Source organism: Labrus mixtus, chromosome 16 (genome assembly GCF_963584025.1).
Source record: "Labrus mixtus chromosome 16, fLabMix1.1, whole genome shotgun sequence".
NCBI classification, from domain to species: Eukaryota; Metazoa; Chordata; class Actinopteri; order Labriformes; family Labridae; genus Labrus; species Labrus mixtus.
This window is the reverse complement of record NC_083627.1, coordinates 5550714-5573672: the sequence shown is the minus strand read 5'-3', so window position 1 is coordinate 5573672 and position 22959 is coordinate 5550714. Positions and strand designations below refer to the sequence as shown.

Here is a 22959-nt window from a genome sequence, read left to right as displayed (position 1 = left end):
AGCAGCGATAGCTCAGTCTGTCGGGCCAGAGGGTCGCCTGTTCAAGTCCCGGTGTGGACTAAGTCTGGAAGTAGGTCTGGTAGCTGGAGAGGTGCCAGGTCACTTCCTGAGCACTCCCAATGTACCCTTGAGCAAGGCACCGAACCCACAGCATCTCAGGCTCTCTTTTATGTGCAGGCCCTCACTCTTACCCCCAATTCACACATAATCCGTGCACGCCGCGGTCCGTCAGCGCCGCGCACTGCTTTGTACTTAGCTGTCACTCCAGTCAATCATTGTGTTCACACAGGGCGCGCTGCGGTCCGTCTCCGGCGCGTGCCACCGACGGCACTAGGCTCTGCTCCGTTTCAAATACGCAGCGAGTCTATTTTCGCCGGAGTGCGCTGCAGGCACGCGTCAAGCTGGACAGAATATGACAGCCCGGACAGGAAGTCAGACAAGGAAACGCACAGAGCATCCGGTCAATTTCAAAATAAAACACAACATACGGACTCGCGATCGTATTTTTCATGACTTTATCAACATCACGTCAAAACAGGAACCGAATTAACAACAATGCATCCTCAGAGAGACAAAGCAACATGTTGTTTGCATGTTTTTCTCTTTATTCCCGCGGGATCTTGTAGTTCTCCTGTGACGTGTCATGGGTGCGCTCCGCTGCGCAGACGTCCCAGAAACGGATCCAGTGCGAGTGGGCGCGAGCCGTCCGACGGAGCAAAACCGTGGCGCTGATGGACCGCGGCGTGCACGGAGTATGTGTGAATTGGGGGTCACATCCCTCCATTAGTGCAGATCCTGTTGTGTGTGTGTGTGTGTATTTCAGCATATGTGTGTGTGTAGCATGTCTCAATAATGGGATTAATAAAGGATATCTTCTTCTTTCTTCTTCTGCATTACAATCATTGCAATCACAATGCAGGTAGACTGCTGCACACTGTGTAACTTGCACAAATATGTTTAAAATATTTGCGCAGTCTTGTAAGTCAACATCTTCCTGTTACACTCTGTCAGTGCTGGTTTTTGACTTGATGCTGTTTGTTTTGGATAATTGGACATTGGCAACGTGGAAATACTTAGATCTGAAGTGTTTACTTGAGCTCCGGTTGTGGTCGATACTATTGGTAATTGTAATAACGAATATTGAATTGTTTGAAAGACACGTGGTATTGAGGAGTATCACAGCATTCCACATTATGGCCGCCTTAGCTCACGCTGCTATGACTTGGCGTTTTTTTTTTAAATTTCAGAAATAGTCACAGGAAGCCAGATAAACCTGAAGATGTTCCTGCTGCTCATTTGCTTACAGGATTCAGAAGTCAAATTTGCAAGTGATGCAAAACCTGAGAGGGAATCATGGCCTCCACGCTGCAGGCAGCAGCTGGTCGAGACTTGAATAATATTCACTGATTTGTATAAATTGATTCACTATTCAATAAGATGAAGCTTAAATGGTCAAAATCATCTCAAATTGCAGGATAAACAATGCGTTTCTTAATTTACTAATCAACTAGAAAGTTGGAGGTTTAACCACTTGTGGCACCACAGAATAATGTTTTAATAAGTCAGTTTTGCCTCTTGCATGTTAGGGTCACTTTCTGGCTCAACTCGCAACCAAAGGCAGATGTTTCAGGAACATCTGGAGGTGGTTAAGCCAGGTCGAAGCCTGACACTTGTCATCTATCTAAAGTAGAACATATGTGAAGAAGCGGCTCTTTTCGTAGAGCCAGGAGCAGTTTGTATTGTGTAGATTATAGTGTCTGTGTGTGTGTGTGTAAATATATTTATCAGGGCAATGTTCGTGAGAAGCTGCATGGGTGTTCAGCAGAATCTCTGGTTAAAAATAAGTTAGCAATAAAACCAAAACTGTGGGCAGTTTCCAGTGAACTTACAAAGTCAAAGTCTCAGTCTCTATGTTGGGAACAGTATCATTCCATCCTGTCCAGTCACAACAGTCTAGTCATTTTCTTCCCATGCGGTTGCCCACTGTGCATGTCACTGTGGGTAGTGTTCCTGCTGTGTTGCTCTGGCATCAGTCTAGTGCTCCACGCCCCTCTTCTAACCTCCAGTCTCTGTGCCAGCATCTCACTTCCTGTGACTCTCTCCCAGTGCTGCTTTTTTGACTTGATGCTATTTGTTTTAGATAATTAGACATCCAGACTGAATGGAAAGTCTTGAGTGGAGTATAAAGAGAAGGAAAGTGGTTCCCTGTGGCGTGAAGCTGATCTTTTGTTTTTATTGTTGTGAAGTTTGTCACAAGATGTTCCTCCTCCTCATCGCACGAGTATCTGTCTGTGTGTGGATGTCTATGTAAATAGACTGGACTCCCACTTGAGCTTGTATATTTATTTTCTAGTCTTCTGACTTCTCAAAGCACTTTTACACCGCAGGTCACCCCCACACATTCACACACTGATGACAGAGGCTGCTTTGTAATGTGACCATCAGTATAAACTAATCCTATTCATACACATTCATATGTCGCAGTCAAAGCATCGGGGTAAACGTTGGGTTTAGCCCAAAGACACATGGGACATGTGCAAGGGATCTTATTTTTTTTTACTCTTATCTTGGGTTAAATTTAAATATTACGTTTGTATTTATATCAAATATGTTTTTTCCCTCTAAATTAATTTAGCAGGCTGTGAGATGACGTTGCTATCATTAAGTTAGCAGCAGACCCGACTCGGTCCGCACGGATCAACTTTGTGCTGTATCACTAAAAGTAAAAAGGTGCGCGTGGTGGCTGGCGCTCCAGTGTGTGTGTGTGCATTTGTGCAGCAATGTACTGTATGTTGGTGTGTCTCAGCTTGCCCCGCGGTGCTCACAGTCATGACAGCAGAGAGAGGAGCAGGGAAAAGTACTACTTAAAACACGCTTAATACACATGCACTCTCTCTCGCGCTCTCTCTCTCCTCCACTCTCTTGTTCTCGCTCTCTCATGCACGCAGCAATTTTATGAATAAATGAAAAATTAAATAAAAACAGGTCGGAAATATACTTGGGCAGCCATAAATATACTTGGGCGGCCCGCCCAGGTATCGTCTATGTGTGGGAAACACTGTAGTATAGATTGATATCACATCAGAACTATTAATTTGACTTTGGATATTAAACTTTTAATTTCCTGCCTTTACTTAAAGACAAAAATCCATCCCTTCAAAATTCACAACTCTGCTGAGAGATATTAGATACAGTACATACATGTTCTGTGCACCACTGGGATGTTGAGTGTGAACTCTGTTATGCTCTGTATCCCACACAACATGAGCATGGCTTGCCTCAGTTATTCTATTCACAGGATGTGTTGTGATGTTGTGAGGCATATTTTTATACAGTTAATTACTGTGGCAGGTTGAAACACTGTGATAAAATGTGTAACTCCAGTGTAACTCTGTGTTATGATGGCAACCGAACCGATCTATTAGTGTAAAACACGCAGCTCAGCTTTAAATACTCACCGCAAATATATCCCCCAGTTTACTCTGTCAGTCCGCAAGCTATTCTGGTTGAAAGACTTCTGACATTTAGTTCAATGAGATGTTGCTTATGAAGGCCGCAATAACAACAACTCTTCTAAAAATTGTACAGCCTGTTTTTGTGCAATCACTATCTTTGAGATAGAAGTCACATTTTGCCTATTTGTTTTGATAGAATAAAACTACTAAAGCGGTACATGTTTAGCTGAAGTTCTTTCTCCCTCCATAAGAAGTCCTTTGAAAATCTGAAGTTCTGAGGGAGGATCATTGCTGGGCTAAAAGGGCTGAGATCAGTTTGTCTTGTGAATCAGACTTGGGCCGGTGCATCCACAGAGAAACACACCCCCCCCCCCCCCACACACACACACACACACTCACTTCCAGTACTTGCCTCAGATCGGTTTCATGAAACTTGACCTCACATTCTAAAATAGCAATACTCCTCACGTCTTGCATGCATAATGTGCACCAAGAAAATCACTCATGCACATACGCAACATATCAGAGACCAGCCAGCAGGCGAAAATGGAAAATCGGAGTCGCCAACGATAACATCCAGTACACCTGCTCTTCTCTCAAAGTAACTTCTTTTACAGTTTGCATTGAGTCACAGTGTGGTCAAATATTTTCTTTTAACAGTGCTATGCAATAATAATCAATCACTGATAATCCAAACTCTTAAGTCAGGCTGTTGACCTCCACATTGTGAAATATCTGTCGAAAAATATCTCAAATAGGACTGAACACATAAAGAGAAACATGAACACAGTGTTATTTTAGAGGGAAAACTTGGGTGTCTTTTTGTCTTCTAACTGTCGAGGTTAATGTCGCTGTCAGATGTTAATCGAAAGATAATGAGTCACTCTTTTCTCATTCTTTATGTAAAGGACTGGAAAGTACAGATAGATCAATGGATGGATGAACTTCAGGTTCCACATGTATCGTAGTTGCATCTCTGAATGTGATGACCTCCACTGACAGGGAACATTCTCATTTATTATCTCCACATATGTTCACACCTCCCCTCAACCCCCAACAGTACGGCACAGTCTCCCGTAGATTACCAGTGACTCTGTGCTGCAGCATAATCTTCTCACCTGTCTGCTACTTCACAGGAGTTTGTTAGATGATCTGTTTAGCCCCCCTGTTTGTTCACATGTGCTCCTGATACATACTGTGGGATGAGTACATGATGTGTGGAGCCTTCTTCATACTCGCACAAAACTCCTGGAGATTTGGGGGGGCGAGCTGCATGTGTCAACGCCTCTCTGCAGTCGAGGGGTGCTGATGTGAGACGCAGCAGGAGATGTTCCTGAGAGGCTCTCAGCTGGTCATTTTGGATTTGATAAACACTTCATTTGATTTTTTTCTGTGTCCTTATCTAAACAACTAAACTGCAGAACGGCACAGATCACCCAAACAAAATGTGCAGGGATTCTTTACACAGAAAGAACTCAGGCTAAAACTTGTTACTGCTGCAGACTCTAAAAAGTGTGTTTTTGTTGTCACATTTTATATGAATTGTCTGTGCCAGCTGAGTTTGGATGCATCTGCCTCAATTAGTCATGCCACATTATCGGCCAGTATTAGATGAGTTCACATTCTTTCATGCACTCTGTCTCTGATATCCCTTTCAAAATAAATGACCTCAAGATGTAGTTAGTGTCTTTTTTTTTTTTTTACTTCAAGCCTGCAGAGAGATCCAAATGTAAACCTTGACCCCCTTGCAAAGTGAACTGAGCCTGGCAGAGTCTGCTGGTGGGACCGCAGAGGACGGAGTGAAGCTGTCGTAATTGAGACTGGATTTGTGTTAATGCTGGGGATTAGTGTCTTCCTTAAACCGAGGCAGTCAATAACAGCTGACATTAATTATGTTACCATACTGCAAAATATCTGTTCCACCGAGTTATTTTAATACCAGACACAGTCAGAAAAGCTTTCAAACGTCGCTTTTTTCAGACACTCAGATGATGATGGAAGCTCAAAAACAACACTAAACTCTTTAGCTCAGTGCCATATATTCAGAAAACACATGTTAAAATCATAAATGATATGTGGGGCAAATGTATTTTTGATTCATATTTTGGGGCTTTTTATGCCTTTATTGTAGAGGTAGGACAGAGGATAGAGTCAGATATCAGGGAGAGAGCAGGTGGGGGGATGACATGCGGGAAAGGAGCCACAGGTCGAATATGAACCCGGGGCTGCCCGACTAGAGGACTTGCGCCTCATTGGGGCGCGCACACTCACCACTAGGCTACAGGCGCCCAATGTTCTTTTTATAGACAATAAATATCCATTTCTTGCCAACAGTCTTAGTTTTACAAAGATAACACATTTGAATCTATTGAAATATGTCTGGCATTTGTTATGGCTTAAGAATGTAATAGATTAAATGTAAAAAAAAAAAACACAATATAACATTTTTTAAACTCTTTATTAGGTGGGATGATGGATGTTATTCCTTTCTCTTCTTGCTCCCTGCAAAGCCGCTCGTATGGTTGCTTCACCTGTGCGTTCACCTGTTGCCACAAGGATCAATGCATTTTTAACAATTAACCAGAGGAGATTAAACAGTAGGAAGTCAGTGTTGACTTTCCCACACTGCTGGAGATACAGATGCCTCACTATGACCATGTTGCACCTCGTAGAATACTGGTTGATTAAAGTGACATGAAGGAAGCCTTCAACACCATAAAGTTCAGGGACTTAATGAAGCTAGCAGACGGCTGGTACATACACCTTAAGGCTTCATACAAGTAACACGTGTCGGTTATTGAACATGACTGCGAAAGTCTCTTTTTATCATTGAGCTCTATGGGCATTGAAATGGTGTTTGGAGCTGGCCCAAGTGGCGATATCAAGAACTGCAACTTTTGTCACTTTCTTGTTGGCTTATTTTTTCACCCTCAGCGTCGCTTTCTGTTTGCAGAATACAGCAGGTGATGACTGTTCATCCCTCAGCCCAACCTGTTTACTGTATGAAGGAACACAGAGGTCCTGGCCTCACGTTGGCCCCGGTTTATGGAACAATAAGGCTAACACCCTGGTTCTGGCATGCTACAGTAAGCCAGACTAATGCCAGGAATGTCCGTGGTGAGCCGGCTGGCATCAACCCTTTTTTTTTGTAGTCAGCAGGGTGCCTGAGTTTGAGAAGCACTGCTGCAGTTTCCACATACACAAACCCAGCTCTGCTGCCTGTCTCAAGATTGTAGCCATGGAAAGCTTGAAGATTCAACTCCATCTCCGTCTGCACAAAAGACAAAAAGACGGCCTGAATGTGTTCTCCTCCGCAGCTGTAAATCAGACTGATAGTGGGCCTCTGAATACTTTTTTTCATCATGACACATTCTGTGAATTCCTCTGATGTTGGTGTCTTTCGCTAAGTGCTCCCTCTCTTTTGTCTGAAGGTGAATCAGAGAGGGCAAACACAAAAAAACATCTGAAAAAATCTAAAAAAAACCCAGCATTTTTTAAGCCATGCTAAATGTCTAAAGCCCCTCATACATTGCCAGGTCAAGGAATGATATTTACTTAAGGCTGCAGTGTAAAGTGCACAGAAGCATAACGGTGGGGACAGGTCGTTCTGCTTCTGAGCCAGCATAGAGGTGGTAACAGAGGTGTAAAGATAGTTGCATTGGGTAAGGGTAAGGGTTGTGTGTCGGGTTAAATATCTTGAAATATCGTGTTAACACTCTGCTGCAACAATGTCTTATTACTAATGAATATATTTTTTTCTGTCAAATTGTCATCCTGTTGTGTAAACACAATAATTCTCAAGTTTCCAAACTTTTCTTTTTGCACCACAAACTTTTTGTGTTTATTCAGTTTCTAAGAAGGAGACCGGCCAGTAAAATGTTGAGCTCAATTGTTCTACCCACCCCATCACCTCATCAGACAGAGACGAGAGACAGAACACAACAGCAAAACAGAAACTCTGAAACTTAATTTGTTGTTGTATAGCTTAGCTACTTTGTTGGAAAAAATGGAGGCCAGGACACTCTTGAAAATGAGTCAGAATGTTTTCCTGGTTAAATAAATGGTAAACAAATGAAGTAAAAACAACAGACTCTAAGTTAGAACACCTGTTGGAGTCTTGGTATACAACAAAGACCACCATAAAAAGAAGACACTTTGGTCTTTACTCATCGTGTTGTGTGTGGCACCTCGTTGTGTATCGCTGCTGTTGAATTTTAAATCTTTGTATGTGTTTGAGAAGCAGGGAGTGGCAACAGTAAACAGATTATTTTTAGCTGGTGACTGTGGACTCCCTCACCGATTTTGTTGTCTGTTTGTGTCCGTGTGAGCAGACGGGCTGCAACAACTGCTCGTGGACTTTGATATCTCTTGAATAGATGCAGACAGCACTGGCCGCTCTGACTGTCTGTCTCAGAGATTGACTGAGTACAGCCCCCCCCCCCCCTCCACCCCACCCACCCACCCACCCGCATCCCGTGTGAGTGATCTGGTCCAGCTCCAACTTGAACGCTGGGACGATCCCCATCCCAGAGAGGGGTGTAGCTGATGTATCAGGTCTGTGTTTAAGAGGGGCATGAGACTCTGGCTGTGATTCAGACTCCGTTCTGACACTTTAGTAGTGAACAGCTGCACACACACACGAAGCACCAACTCATAAATATGTGGAGGCAGGTGGTGAACGACGCCACAAAATGACATTTAGCGAGAAGAGCCAACTTTCTCTGTCCTCCAAAATACTTCATATCAATGCATTTATGTAAGGAGTAATGTAAAGCCAGTATTTTTTGTTGTTGTTTATCCTCTTTTCACCTCTCTTTTGTCTCCTGCGCAGCAAACAAACCGACTTTTCTTAGTAGTGTTAAAACAGACCACAGCTGATCTGTGATACGTATGAAACTTTCACACATAAACGTGTCGTAAAGAGTTTATATTTCTTCATGTTTGACGTCTTTGTTTCAATCACTGCTTCGCCGTGTCTCTGTTTTCCTCTCACCGTGTCTATCTTCATCATGCAGGTATCAGCTGTTAGGATTTAGACTTGCTTGCTTTAGACCAAACCATTCATATATAAATTGAGCATTTTTCTTCCTAGATTGATAATGATGATTATAGTAAGTTGTCACCCTGTAGGTGAGTGATGGTGTTTCTCATTAAGGAGTGTGTGATCTGGATTAGGATGATGTTTCAGGTGTGGCCTCGGCCTGCCAGCTGGTGCGTAATGTTTACCGCCTGTCATCACCGGGGGCCTCATGTCCATGATGTTAGCCTCTGCAGCACAGAACCTGCTCGGTCTCTGCAAACCGTATTTCTCTTTAGACCTTCTAAACAGCCTGATCATAGCATTATGTTGAATTGAAGGGTCATTTACCATTTACCATACAGGTGTGCCATTTCCAGGGGTCCAATTTGGTGCCTTCTGGCCTTCTGGCGTTTGCTGTGACCACACATCAATGTAGTCATCAAGACTGTTTATAGTTACTACTTCTATGAAAAGTCAGAGTATGTGCTGTAAAAGAAGTTGGTTGAACATCACAGCCTTGCATTCTTAGATGTTCTAAATGTTCTGGTTGTTCAAGAGAAGTGTACAACAATTATAGGTCAGAAAAGACTTCAAAAAATGTGATTTCATACATGCACAAAACTCCTGAAAGTATCCCAATATTTTCAGGGCGAGCTGTATGTGCGAATGCAAAAGAAGAGATTTTTTCAAAATTGTGGGGTTCATTTTTTGAGCCACTGTCCCCTATGAACAGCTGCAGATACTCTACCTTCTCGTCACCACTGCTGTAGCTGGCTGAAACTGGATCGGTGCATTACCTCCAGCCTGACAAGCCTTCATTGATTGCATATTGATTTGGAAACGGGTCATTATGTCACCCTGTGAATAATTCCTGGGCTTATAGCAGCACAAGAATGTAGCAAACACCTCGCTAAAAATATGTAAACTGTGTCACACAAATTGTTTTACAAGTGTTCTGCACTGGTCTGAGATTTCTTACACTTGTGACGTAACCGTTTGGCAGCTGAACCGGGCAGCAGCACAACATGAGGGATCAGTGTGTGTGTGTGTGTGTGTGTGTGGGAGAGCAAGGTCTGAGGCAGCTTGTTGAATTCAGCAGCACTGTGTTAGAAGAGAAAATAGGATTTATTTTACCAGGTGGTCCATGTTGGAAAAACAAGAGCTGAGTTTGCCCTTTAAGTGTCTTTTTTTTTTTTTTTTATCCACTGTCGTCATTAGAGCCAAACGACTCTCCCATTCCTCTCTGAAGGATTTAAAGACAGACATCCTGATTTTGTCCTGAGTCATTTAGTCTAATGGATGTTTCATGTTTCTGATTTATTTAACTCACAACGGCAGCTTTGTTTTGTTTCAGGGCATTTCCAAACTCAGTTATAATGATTGATTGCCTGTGCTCGGTTTGCAGGCAATGTGAAATATTTCAGCTATTTATCTTTTGAAATAAAAAGCAGCTGTGAAACACTTGCTGTTGGATCGCTTGAGTGTTGCAGACTGAGAAATCCTTCACCATGTGCACTGAATCAGAAAAGATGCTTGGCTTTTAAGTAGCCTGACCAACGAACTCTTAATTAGGAGCGAGACAAACCCCGAACAGGAAGTGGCATCGACATGAACCAGTGAAACATGAACCAGTGATGATGCATTAAACCTCATGACCATCTGTCCTTTAAAGCAGAGTAACTGATCAGATCACATGACGCTCATGGATGCAGGAGACGGTACTTTGAGCCTCTGCGTCATCGCAGGAAACACCAGCACAATAATCAACGTCTGCACTAAACACACAGGTCAGCCTCTGATCCAGTGATCCGCTTCATCAGCCTGGGTACAAGAACACTAATCTACTGAAGCTTTTCTCTTTTACGGGAAGTATTAGCTTACTACTAAAATGTTCCGAGATGCAAAATCTCAAAATTGTTTATGTGACTCACCTTAAGCAGTTTTTTTTAATTCATTATCTTAACCAGCCTCTCACCCTAACTCGACACATCAGCTCGTAACAGGGGAACTTTAATTCAGGGGGAGGAGAATTGATTTCATTATTGATCATACTCTGCAATGTCTCACCATATAGCTTGGATTGCTGCCCATCAGCAGAGTTGAACAACCATCAACCTACTGGGGGGAAAGACAGTTCTGCCCCTCCCTTTATGCAGAACACACACTGTGCATAACGCCTTATCATCTATTTGGGGTCACATTTCTGTTGTGTTTTGATTTTATTAACTTTTGGGGAGACATGATCCATGATCAATCAGTATTTGCAGAGTGTGCGCTCTCCGCTCCTCCCGCTCAAGTTAAGTGACACGCACGCACACACTGAGCTAAGGAGCACTCTTTCTATGTACGTCCTTTAAAAAGCACTTGTTGTTTTTGGACCGCTCGTAAAAATATCATCTTGTGCTGTTTGTGCATCTTGTCGTTTGGTGTCGTTACCACGTTGGTTTTAATACTCCGTGTAATTAACGACAAGCTGAGACTCCTCTGCTGTAAAAAAAAAAAAATAGATGAACTGTGGAAAACAAATTAAATCGCCACTTCTCTTTGAAGATGATTTAACGAAACAAACTGCTGATTAACTGAGACAACGGAGCAGACACACACAGTGAGCCGAGTCTGATGGTCATGTGACCTGGTTCAGTTTTAAAGATTTGTTAGAATAAACAGTTAATAAGCAGTCAGCATTTTGTTATAAAAAAAATACAATTTCATTCCTTTTAAAGAAAAGTTCCATAAAATGCTTTTTTTTGGCTCTTTTAAAAAAAATAAAGTTTGAATCGACCACATTTGGAATCAGCATGTCAGACCTTTTATTAATCAGAATCGGCCAAATAATTTGCAGTCGGTGCATGTCTACTGGCAAGCTCGTGTCGCTATCTGCAGATTCAGAGAAGAGGGCTGTAAGGGCAGACGACGTCACCTGTTAGACAAACTCTGATCAGTTCTCATCGTCAAACATCGAAGAAGCAGAGGAGGATCTTCTGGCAAAACTTTACCAACAGCCAAGGTGCATGACGAGGTCAAAAGCTCCAGCAACACTTGTAGCATGAAGATGAACTTCATTAACATATCAGACCGAGGCGTTCCGGCTTGTGACCTTCATCAGGGTCGTGAGCTTTTTGACCGCTTCTTGGTCAAACATGAAAGAAAGCGTCGGCTGTGTACATCATTTCTCGATGGATCGCAGCATCATGCAGTTTGCAACAAAATGAAAATATCCAATCACATAGCTCATCTGAAAAAACAGAAAATGACATTCAAAGACGCTATGAAAAATATTAACCTGAATCAGCAACATCAGAATATCTATTTCAACATCAACAAGTAACAGAGTTGTAGTTTTCAGTTAAATTGTTAACAACACACCTGTGAGCTGGACCTATTAACAGGGAAAGTAGCCCACCACAGCTGTAAAGATTCACTTACTGCACACAAGGGAAGTCATGCTTTCTGCTCCTGCTCCAACTCTTCGGCTCAGACGCATGTTCTCTCTGTCACAATATTCAAACGTAGGCAAAACAGCCTTTTCACTGGTGCTGACTTCAGGCACGACGCAGCAGAACAGCAGACCGACACACTGGAGTCTCAAAGGAAAGTGCTGAGTCAAAGGCAGCATAACCTTCACTGTCATCCTCTGAAATCCTCCTGTCATTGATCCAACAAGGAGACATGTATTCATCTCAGTGCATGGACTATTTTTAAGGGATCGGATTATTTTTTAAATATCTTTTTAAAGTTCAAATCAAGGCTGAACTATTGAAGATAAAGCAGGTGTTAACACGTACAGAGGTCATACAAGAGTTCTCAACTTTGATAAAAGACTAGTAAAGATGGAAACCTGCTTCAATGCCACGGCAGTATAGACACATGTTGTCAATCTTTAAAAACTGTAAGCAAACACCTGCATATGCACCTGTCCATAGACGTATTTTTTTAAAGATTCTGTACTTTTTGACATATGGTTTAGAATTGTAACAAAAGTCAATTTGTGGCGCCAGGAGCATAGTGCAGTGGTGCCCAAAGTGTGGGTTGGGACCCCCTGAGGGGCCGTGAGACACTAATGAGAGGGGTTGTGAGATGCCTTCCAAAAAAACAATATACAGAAAGTAGTTCTATTGAAAATAAAACCATATTTGTAAAGGGAGATTTATGTTGAAATGACAGTAGTATGTTAAAACGATGAACGTCTTAACCACCTTCTGGGACCGGGGGCGTCTCCAGTCTCTCGCGCCGTTACTTTGGGGGTCACAGGCTGAAAAGTTTGGGAACCCCTGGCCTACTGGTTAGTGAGAGCGTCCAATATACAGAGGCTGAAGTCTTTGAAAGCCGGCGGCCCGACCTGTGGCTTCTTTCCGCCTGTCCTTCCCCACTCTCTCTCTCTCTCTCCTTGATGTCTAACTCTATCCACTGTCCTGTCTCTTAATAAAGTCATAAAAAGCACAAACACAAATCTTAAAGAAAAGTTTCTCTAATGACTCACAGTCTGACACGTATGTGTCATTTCTTTTTTTCGCAGTTCAAATTTGTGATTTAAGCCTTTATAAAAACATAATAACATGATGTATTGCGGAATGCATTTAAAATTTCTATTGATAGCAACATTATGTTCAAAACGATTCCTTTGAGTAGTTTAGAATTGTTCAGATGGCAAAGTTTAGTTTCCCTAAAAAGTGCTGTGTCATCTGAGCCCCTCACAGGTCCAAGGTCTCCTCTGCAGCACATTTCATGAAAAGTAGAGAGGCTGCCTCTCGTCCAATGGCAGAGGATTTTAGGGGTGATAATGCTGAGTCACTGACACAGCACCCAGTGATTTTTCATTTTGATTTTATTTTGAAATAATTCTATGGTTTAACAGCTCCAAAATCTTAAGATTTTAGTCCTTTATTTCAGAGACCACTAGGGTAACATCATGGAATTCATATTGTTACTCAGGGAGAGTCTCCTATCACCACCAAGTTAAAAGAGTCATCACTGACACCCTGTTTTGTCTGCTTCATGTCAGCTATACCTTCTGTTGTGATGTGACAGCGGAGCGTGGCTGTTATTGGTTGAGGCGGCTCCCTGAGCAGCACGAGGATGAGACGGGACAGCATCAGGGAGGGGTTAGAGGTAGAGAGGTGGAGAGGAGGGATGTGCTCCTGTCTTTTACGATTTCTCTGCTGACGTGCCTGTCAGTGCATGTGTGTGTGGTTCTGTGTGTGCAAGTAGGCAAAAGAGAGAAAAGGGAGTGAACAAAAACACTAAGCTGCCAACTCCTGTGGCAGCAGCAGAGAGAGAGAGAGAGAGAGACAGAGAGAGAGAGAGGGATTGAAAGAGGCTGCCGTTAGCAGAGAGACGGTAACATCCTCCAGCGTGGTGTAGTCGGTGCTGAGCTGACATTGCAGAGCTCCGACTCGACTACTCGGAGACTCAGGAGACCTGCAGCTGGCAGATTGTGAGCATGGATCCTGGAAGGTCTATCCAGCATGAGATCAGCTCTCTCAAAGGTACTCCTCTTGGCTTTTTAATATAAATAGCTTCCTTAGATGTTGTCATCACATCATATGCTTTCAGGACCGCCTTGTTTTCCCACAATCCCTCTGTGGTGAAGACTTCCTCATCGTATGGATGCAGGAGCAGGAGAAAGTTTAGGTGTGATTGTTTCAGGGCTGCTGAGTTAAATGGAGGAACTGTAATCCTCTGTTCCCTCTCCCTCTCTGCATATTTTTGTGGATAAAAGGAGTGAAAAGCTTTTGTTCTCCTTTGTGTCCGGGCGGGAGCAGCAGGACCAGGGGGTTGGTGCAGGGGTCAGGGGGAACGGTTATGCTGGGATGGTGTGTTTTATGAGTGTGTGTGTGAGATGCTGCGGGAGGCTGCTGCTGCTGCTGCTGCTGCATGCGGCACAGTGAATGCGTCTGCGCCGGGAGATGCAGAGCTGGTCGGCTGCTGCAGAGGGGCTGCTGCTGCATCGCCGCGGTAACAGCAGCGGTAAGGCCAAGTGTTGCCCTGCCCCTCAAGGCAGGGTCGGGGCTGCTGCTGCTGCTGCTGCAGAAAGCCTGATGAGAAAGCAGCATCTGTAGCTGTGGTCTGCTGCGTTTCATGTTGCACCATGCCACTGTTTACATCAGCAGTATTTGCTCCACCCCCCTCTCTCACTTCCAGGTGGTTCACATACTACCTGTCACAGATTTAGACGTCCAGTCTCACAATGATTCTGACTTTTGTTTTTTTTTAATACGTCTTCTTTTTAAAGGTCCATACTTTTTGGATTTAACCAGAATGTGTCTGCAGAAACTAGCAGCATCACAAACCCCTTCTTTGAGTGGATTGTTTGCAACTTTTAAAATCATTTCAAGTTTAATTGAAAACATAATATTTGTCTGGGAATAAAAAATGTGCAGAAAAAAATGCTTTTTTTGTGTCTTAAATTCCACAAACAGCTAAAAAAATGCATTTAAATTCACTTTAAAATATAAAACAAAAGAGCAGACATGTGTTACTAGTCAGGTTGGTTTATTTATTTACTAGTTCTGCTCAAGATCCGATCTCGCTTGTTAGTTTTAATCTGAACTTTTCTGTCATTTATCAGTCTTAATATAAAATAATACACTACTTTTTTTAATTAGTAATAAATAATAAATAACATTTAAAAAAAGGTTTGAAAGAGATTGGTCAATGCATCGATTTGACACTTATCTCTATCTATCAATCAACCTTTATTTGTATAGCGTCAATTCATAACAGATGTTATCTGGATACTTTACAAAAAGAAGACCTTACTCTGTGTTATTTAATATTACAAAGTAAAAGCCCGTCTTTATATTCCACTGAGTTGCATGCAAACAAGCAGTGGTAAAAGTTGTGGCTATTTCTCCATTTTCAATAGATTTGGGTTCATGAACTGTATTTCATTTGTACTAAGAACACATTCCAACCAAAACACAACATTTGAACTGGCATGCGTCCAGCTGTGTGGATATTCAGAGCAATTGTGTCCTTGAGGCGTCTTAATTAATCTAAAAGCTACTCCTCTCCTCCCATTCGTCTGCCGATCCGTTTAAGTACCGTCTGCATGGCTACTTCCAGACTAAGTTGATCAGGTATTCAGGACAAGGAGGACTGTGCTACTTTTATACCAACTTTTAAATCCATCTTCTTGGTGACAAAGAAAGCCTTGACACTGAACCGACTGACATTTATTGAAACAGAAGGCCCAAATTTAAAGAGACAGAGCAGACTGGTGAAACTGGCTCAGACCTGAAGGAGACCTGAAAGAGTCATTTTAAAAGCTGTTGTGTGTGGCTTTGAGGTTTTGTCTGATGTTTTCTGGCCTGGTGAAATGTGGTAACAGTTTGGAGCAACTTTCCAGGCGGCGGCGGTGGAGGCGGTGGAGGCATTTAAATGATCCTGGAGAGGGATCTGAAGGAGTCCCAGCCACACGGGACAGGCTGAGAATGTGTTCCCCAGAGACCCGAGACAAAGGCTCCCTCGCTTCACCGAGCGCTAGCAAATAGACTTACTTAACGTGTTGCTTACTCAGTGCAGCTCAGTTCATTTGTAAGCATGTCGTCACCTCAACACCAGCGCTCCCATTGTCCGGTCTTGTCACCCACTTTCAGCCACTTGGGACAGAATCTGCTCTTTAACATCACAGGGTGTTGTTTGTGCTCTCCTGCATGTGTTCAGATAACGTGGGACACCTTTGATGTGTGGCCTCTGTGACTTATCACTGAGTGTAATTCACTCATTAAAACTGCATAATATTCCTCACTCTTCGACCCTCCTCTTACATCTACCCCTTGGCTCTTGACCCAGATATTCAGAGCTCATTTCAGGCTGATGCAGATATCGGAGGGAGGGGGTTTTGGGAGGCTTGTGAAAAGAAACGGCTGCATTTAGCTACATTTGCTTAATGACTGAATGAAACATAAATTTAGACGGTAATGAACCCATTTGGTCTTCTTTTCCTTTCTTACCTGCTTACTTTCTTCTGATATTTCTAATGATTTTTTTCTTTAGATTTAAAGCATCAAAATGAAACTTTTCTACCTCAAATAGCAGTTTCAGAGTGGACATAATTGGTGCAATCCCGTTCAGCAGGGAGAATGGTGTCCCTACTATGTCCACAGAGCGCTTTTGCGTTTGCTGTCGTCGCCATGGTTACCGTATGTTTGTTGTGCTCCCTTCTTCAGCCAGCTTGCTTCCCTGTCGGTGTTCTCCCCACACAACTGGATTTGTGACCGTAAATATCGAACAAGTTTAATATTTAGGATTTCAAATCGGGGCGGTCCCGGTCGTCTTCCGAGCAGATCGGGGAGGTTAAAATCACTCTTATCACACCTCACACCACAGACGTACCTGTCTATGACTCTGCCAAATACATTGAACCGTCAGCCTGTGTGGAGTTTTAGCCATGAGTTTCGTCTGCAGGTCTTTGTGTCTCAACACTCCTTGAACTCCGGGGGTTTCTGTCTAGCCCTCATCAGCATGTTTTCACAAACAGCACACTGTTGTGATTGATGCTTCCTGAAGGTTATGTCGGAGGCTTTTAAGCAGGTCACTGTCTAAACCAGGGATATCCAGTTCAAAAGAAGTTCAGGTCAGGGGTCGGTGCTCTTGACCTCTGAGGGGTTTAGTGTTACAGACCTTCCTGACATTTGGCAGGTTGGTGTTTGAAGTCTGCAGAATTCCTCGAGCCACATCAGTGTTTCTGTGTTTGAATCGTACCTTTAAATAATTTTAACATTGACATGAAAAGATACTGTATCGTAACGGCATGAATACGGGATTTAAGTCACAAGACATGTTAGAACAACTGATTGAATTAGAGAAACTTCAAAAGGTTCAAATTAAAAAAATGGCAGGTCATCTAATATCTCGATTCAGGAGAAAAGAAGAATCCATATTGTGTTATAAATTGGTGTGAAGGTATTCTGATCTGGATATTTATTGTCTAAATAACCAGTGATTGAAACCACGTTGCTGGTATTGACATTCATGCCTGAAAGCAAACCATCTGATTGGCTGCTGTGATATTATGAAAATAATGATAATAAAGATTTGAAAGAACTTCTCATCATCCTCTTTATGATTTTTGGATCATAAATGTCATGGCTGGGCGATATTGACCTAAACTAATATCTCAATATTGTTTAGCTGAATGGCGATACTCCATATATTTATTGATCATTTTTCTATAATAACCGTAAGCCAAACCTGTTTCGGCTGCACAATGTCAACATGGACATGAAAAATGACATACATATGAACCGGTAGCTCTATCGAAGACACGTATAACGATATTTTAATGTAACATAAACTATATCCATATAAACTATATATCCTGAGAATATATCGATATATCTTAAAATCTTGATATATCGCCCTAATAAATGCCAGTCCCAAGATAATATGCCACTGTTGTGCTAAATTTAACCAATGAGAGAACGCCTTTTGTTCTTTCTTGTCACTGTGTCATAATCAAACATTATGATGCTTAAAAAACACAACACAACACGTTTCACCATTAGAACAGATCCTGTCTGTCCCATGTTTACATCACATGTACAAATGACATGTACATGATTCATAACACCTTTGTTGGACCCTCTCACTTCATTCCTATTTTCACAACAACGGCGTCTCGTCAGCCTCCCTCTCTTTTTGTTTTCACTGTGTGAAGAGTTATGTGCTGTATATACAGTCACTGATCACTGAGCAGCTGACAGCCTGTTAGCCAATAAGACCTGCAGGTGATCCGGGGTCATCAGCTGTCTTTTCCAAGCTTTGAGGCCTGCGGGCAGACGACCATTGTGTCACAACAAGAGCAGAGACAGACAGGAAGTGCTTTCTCATGTCAGGGATATACAGTAAGTGACATTGTGTCGACTTTGCAAGGGATTACAGCAGCAAGACTCATCCAGATACACTTTTCAATAAAGCAGTGAGACAGTCATGCATTGTTGTGGTATATATGCTGTTTAATTCGTTAACTTTGGTTGTTTATGGTCAGAAAAGTGGAATATAGCTCAACATTTTGACTCCTTAATGAGCATGACTCGACACTCTCTATAGCTGCATCAAAGTGGACGGACTCGTATATGTGGCCTCTCCTTCAATCAAACTAGTAAAGTGAAAATAACAGCATAGCTCAGGTTATTATGTGGTTCCCTGATAAGCGTGCATGTCTCAGATTGGGATCTGTATTCTTGAGGTAAATGAGCTGCATCCTTATTTGCTCATGATCTCCTTAACGTGTGTCTATCTGCAGTCATGCTCAGTTTGATAGATAACCGTTTCAGTCCTGCATCAGATCAGCATTTTCTCTTTCCTCCACTGCTGCACTTTTTTGCCTGCCAAGAATTCCCAGCATAAAATGATCCATGAGGACAATGCAGGGGATGAATAGGCAGCTGATGCAGTCGGGGCGGGGCAGAGAGGGGCCAAGGTTTAGGAATATTTGATGAATGCACTAAATAATGTGAAGCCTACATGTTTCTGTGCAGCTGTAGGACTAGATCTGAGGTGAATCATGTGTCAGGTCGCTTCAGTCATGTAGTGTGTCTCTTGGAGGCATCCTGTCTGTATTTTAATGCTTGGAGATGAAGGGCTCACATGTCACTCCCCTGGTCTGAGCTGCAGCAGTATTCAGGATTCACGATCTCTGAGATGGTTCAGCCGCTATCTGAGGTGCCATGTTTCAGATTGTTCACCTGTTTCTGTCCAGCCGGAGGCACGATTCACTCCAGAATCAAGTTGTGCAAAATGTAGGTTACACTGCATGCAGACACATCAGTCGATATTTTAGATGTATGACTTTAGAAAGGTTTTGTTTTAGAGCTGCACCTTCATTGTTTTGGTTCAATATGACTTATTATAGTATAAAACTGTTTAACAAGTGAAGTAGGAAATTTTCCTTGCTTCAAAAAAACACTGATATACTCACTTCTCACTATCTGCTGTGCAGCATGTGGAATACAACGTTATCAAAAACTGAATCTTAAGAGCCAGACTTTCTCTAAGAAGTTGATGCTGACCAAAACTTGTCCAGGAGATTGCGAGAAACATAATTTAAAAAGATCGTCTTGGCACCTGTGCCTGAAGAGTTAACGGCCAATTGTTATCAAAGGTAGTAGTAGTAAAAGTAGTAATATGTTAGAAATGTTTCTGCTGCCCTCTAGGAGTAAAATGTATAACAGATTTATAGAGCACTTTTCACTTCTGACTGCCCCTGAAATCTACCTGAGTTCGATCACACATGCTTCTTGTGAGACTATCCCTGTAGGACGGGATGCGGGGGATCTCAGGAGGGCAAGACATGACGTCAAAGGAACAATGCAGAAGTGTTGGAAGGCTATAAACTTCATCATCCCGTCAGGCTCACTAGTTGTGAATTTTCCTAAATATATCCTGCTGCGTGCTCACATCAGCTCACCTCCATTTCGTGCAGAAAATTGTGTGGAGGGCAGACGGGAAAAAGTCAGATTAAGTCAGGGAGAAAGATTTGAGTCATGTAGCTCACCCTGAAAATGTTTTTGTGCAGGAGTTTTGTGTGAAGTGTGAAAGCATCGTTGGAGAGAAACACCTAACTCCTAAGGTCTGCTAAAGCTTCAAGCTGAAGTGTGATAATCCTGTCAATAAAGAGCATCACTGACAAACATTTATTAGATATTTTTTGTGGCACTGGACAGAGTGAGGATGAAGGGACAGACCAGAGGGGAGTGATTCTCCGTCTCTTTTTTTATCTTTCCTGGGCTCTTATTATGTGTCAAAGCCACAAAGTGATTTCAGCAACAAATTACACAATGATAACTTAAACATATAAAGGATTTGTTTATCTGTGTGGAGTCCCTTGCGTGAAGAAGAGTATTCTAGTTGTGCATATCAGTGGGTGATTGATGTGTGGTCGGCTGTGGGTCTGTCGTCCTCCATAGTGGGCGATGTAATCCCGTTAGAGCTGTCAGTGACTGTCAGTCATGCTGGTTGATATTAAGTCTGGCCACCATCTTCACTGAATTACCTTCTAACTTAGCTGATGTGATTACATAATCCCATTAACCTCAGGTTTCCTGTAATTAAGAAGGGCAACTGCCTGAGTCATTTGACACATCCTCGCTAATCATCCACTCCTCCTTCTAATCCTCGTCTCGCTGGGACTTCATGCTTTGTTTTGTCTGGGAGAGGAGAACCAGCTGGCTGATTCAAACCAGGTGACTCTTGAACCACTTGAAGATTTTTAAAAACACTGCTTCATCTTGAGTTTTGCACTTTCCCTTAAGTGGCCAGCAGGTGGCACTGTTTGTGAAGCTACTACAGGCTGACACAAATTGGGAGAATTGATAATGAGATAACAGTCACAGACTTCAGTTCGATATAAAAACAGCCACAATCACCATGATTCTGGGCTTTATTTTTCCTTCTTTTCTCCTGCCTAAACTGGTCCTGTGGTCAGCTCAGTAATCTGCACATTAGATCATTAAAAGCATTTTCTCCAGGAGGCCTGGCAACCATTCGATCTATTTACAACTTCAGTAACACTCGGTGTTTGTGTGTCAACATCAGTGAAAATGCTTACTCTGCCTTTAAAGAGGCACTAAGATTTTTATTAAAAAGTGGATTCCCCCCCCCCCCCCCCCCCCCCATTATAACAAACTGAGACTTTTTGCTAACTCTCCTTTCTCTTGTGTTTTTCTCTTCTAGGTAAGTGTCTGTTCCTGCCTTTGAATCTGTGCACTGGTGTGAGGTGTTGCTCTCAGGTGGGAGTGCGGGTCAGTGGAGGCTGTCAGGTCGCACAGAGAGGCCGAGGGTGAGCTCCTCCTGTTTGTCCATCAGTACATATATGACCTTTTTTAAATCCTGAAGTGAACTTTCTTCTCAGGCAAGAGTTTTATGAATCAATAGTCGCCGTCTCTGTCACAATGTTCTCATAAAACGGATCCAAACTCCCTCTGTATATTTCTTGGCCCTCATATGAATACAGCTTTTTATCAGAAGTAGAAGTGATTGTGAGTGTGGAGACTGAGCTGAGTGTGTTTGGTGACATGAAAGGCCGCAGGATGTTTGCCATTATGTCCGACCCGTTGCTTCGCTTTGAGGCTGAGCCAAGTGGATAACATGGATCTGATCTGCAGCTCGAGGACGTTTCTCTGTGTCCTTCTGTCTTTTTTCAGGACTTCACCAAAGACATGTTTCACCCCCTTTCTGAGAGGGGAAGAAGTGTTTGCTGCCACATCTGTTCCAGCAGTCTGAGGGTCTACTTTATTGTGATATTAGGGCTTAAAATGATTCATAGTTTTTGTTGCACTTTTACTTTCAATCTTTTTGTCTGTGCAGTAAAATGGAGGCAAATTTGAATCACTACTTCCATCAGACTGAGGTGACATTTTAAGATGACTAGTCCTAGTAATTCCATATCCAAAGATTTTTCCTTCACAATGATTTACAACCAATAATCTTCAACCAATATCTCAATTATTGACCATTTTTGACAATAATTTCCTGTCAGTTTACTGATCAATTCATCAGCTAATAGTTTCAGAACAATGACTTGCTATATATTTGATGTCTTCAAGTTTAGTTCTCCAAAGTTCCTCATGTTTCCCTACACGTACTGTAAAACTTAGATGTAACTTTTCTAAATTCGAGCATGAGGCTAAAAGTGATACCCTTGAATTTTGTCTTTTGTACGGCAAACTAACATTAAAGTTTGTCAGTAATTGTAAGTTATAAAGACATCCTCCATTTCTAGAAGTTGCCTGGCATGAGACAAAGTTATAAAAGCTGCAGGGGCTGTTTGTTTGCCAACCCTCACCACAGGCAAAGCAGCACAGCCAGCCGCCGAGGCGCCCCGCCGTAAAAAAACAAAAAAGAATCCACTGTTCCCTCATAAGACCTCGTTTTCTCCACTGGAGGCCAGTTGTAGTTACTATCATGCATTTTTCTCAGGGTGGTGCAGAGCGTGGGCGTGATGTGGAAAAGAAGAGAGGAGAGGTGAACGTGGGACAGAAGCTGGACAGAGGGGAGGTGCAGCACTCAGTGAAAGGGGTTATTTTAAAGTCGGCCCTCTCACACTGTCACAGCAGAGTTTATGAGGAGGGCAAGGTGATATATAGGACTCCGCTAATGGTACCCCACACATATCATGCTGACAGAGTGGCCTTGGAGACTTTCCTGTACCAAAGAGGGGTCGATTCTGCGGGAGTGTCATCAAAGGTCTTTGCCAAAGTGCCTCCAGGTTTTGTTCCTGCTTATTGGGCAGTCAAAAACACCCACCATGGATACATTACCCATTACTGCCTTAAATTCCCTCAGGCGATATCCGCACAATAACAGCAGAGAAGACAAAGTTTCTTCTCGTTCTAGTCAAAGACTTCAGTGTTCAGAGTCTTACGATTAAGGGTTTTTAATGATCCGTGGAGCTGGCTGATTTAGACATGCAGGCCTCCATGGAGAAAAGCATTCTTTAGTTCAACCATATACTACATAGTTCCCTGTGGTTTATTTTAG

General features: G+C 42.6%; 1 protein-coding gene and 1 long non-coding RNA gene across 8 annotated transcripts in view; one reads left to right on the top strand and one right to left on the bottom strand.

Moving 5' to 3' along the window:
- The window catches only part of LOC132990656 (uncharacterized), a 316893-nt gene that overhangs the window by 94731 nt on the left and 199203 nt on the right, over positions 1 to 22959 (bottom strand). The gene's annotated exons all lie outside the window — the stretch shown is intronic.
- Positions 1 to 22959, top strand: part of pleca (plectin a) — a 111473-nt gene that overhangs the window by 20903 nt on the left and 67611 nt on the right. For 2 of the 7 annotated variants that reach the window (XM_061060517.1, XM_061060514.1), the window contains exon 1: positions 13737 to 13961. The exons of the other annotated variants lie outside the window; for them this stretch is intronic. In XM_061060517.1, the coding sequence (XP_060916500.1) occupies positions 13916 to 13961 (46 nt within the window). In that variant the 5' untranslated portion in view covers positions 13737 to 13915. Of the gene's footprint in view, positions 1 to 13736; positions 13962 to 22959 lie in introns of those variants that run through there. 7 annotated transcript variants of the gene reach the window in all.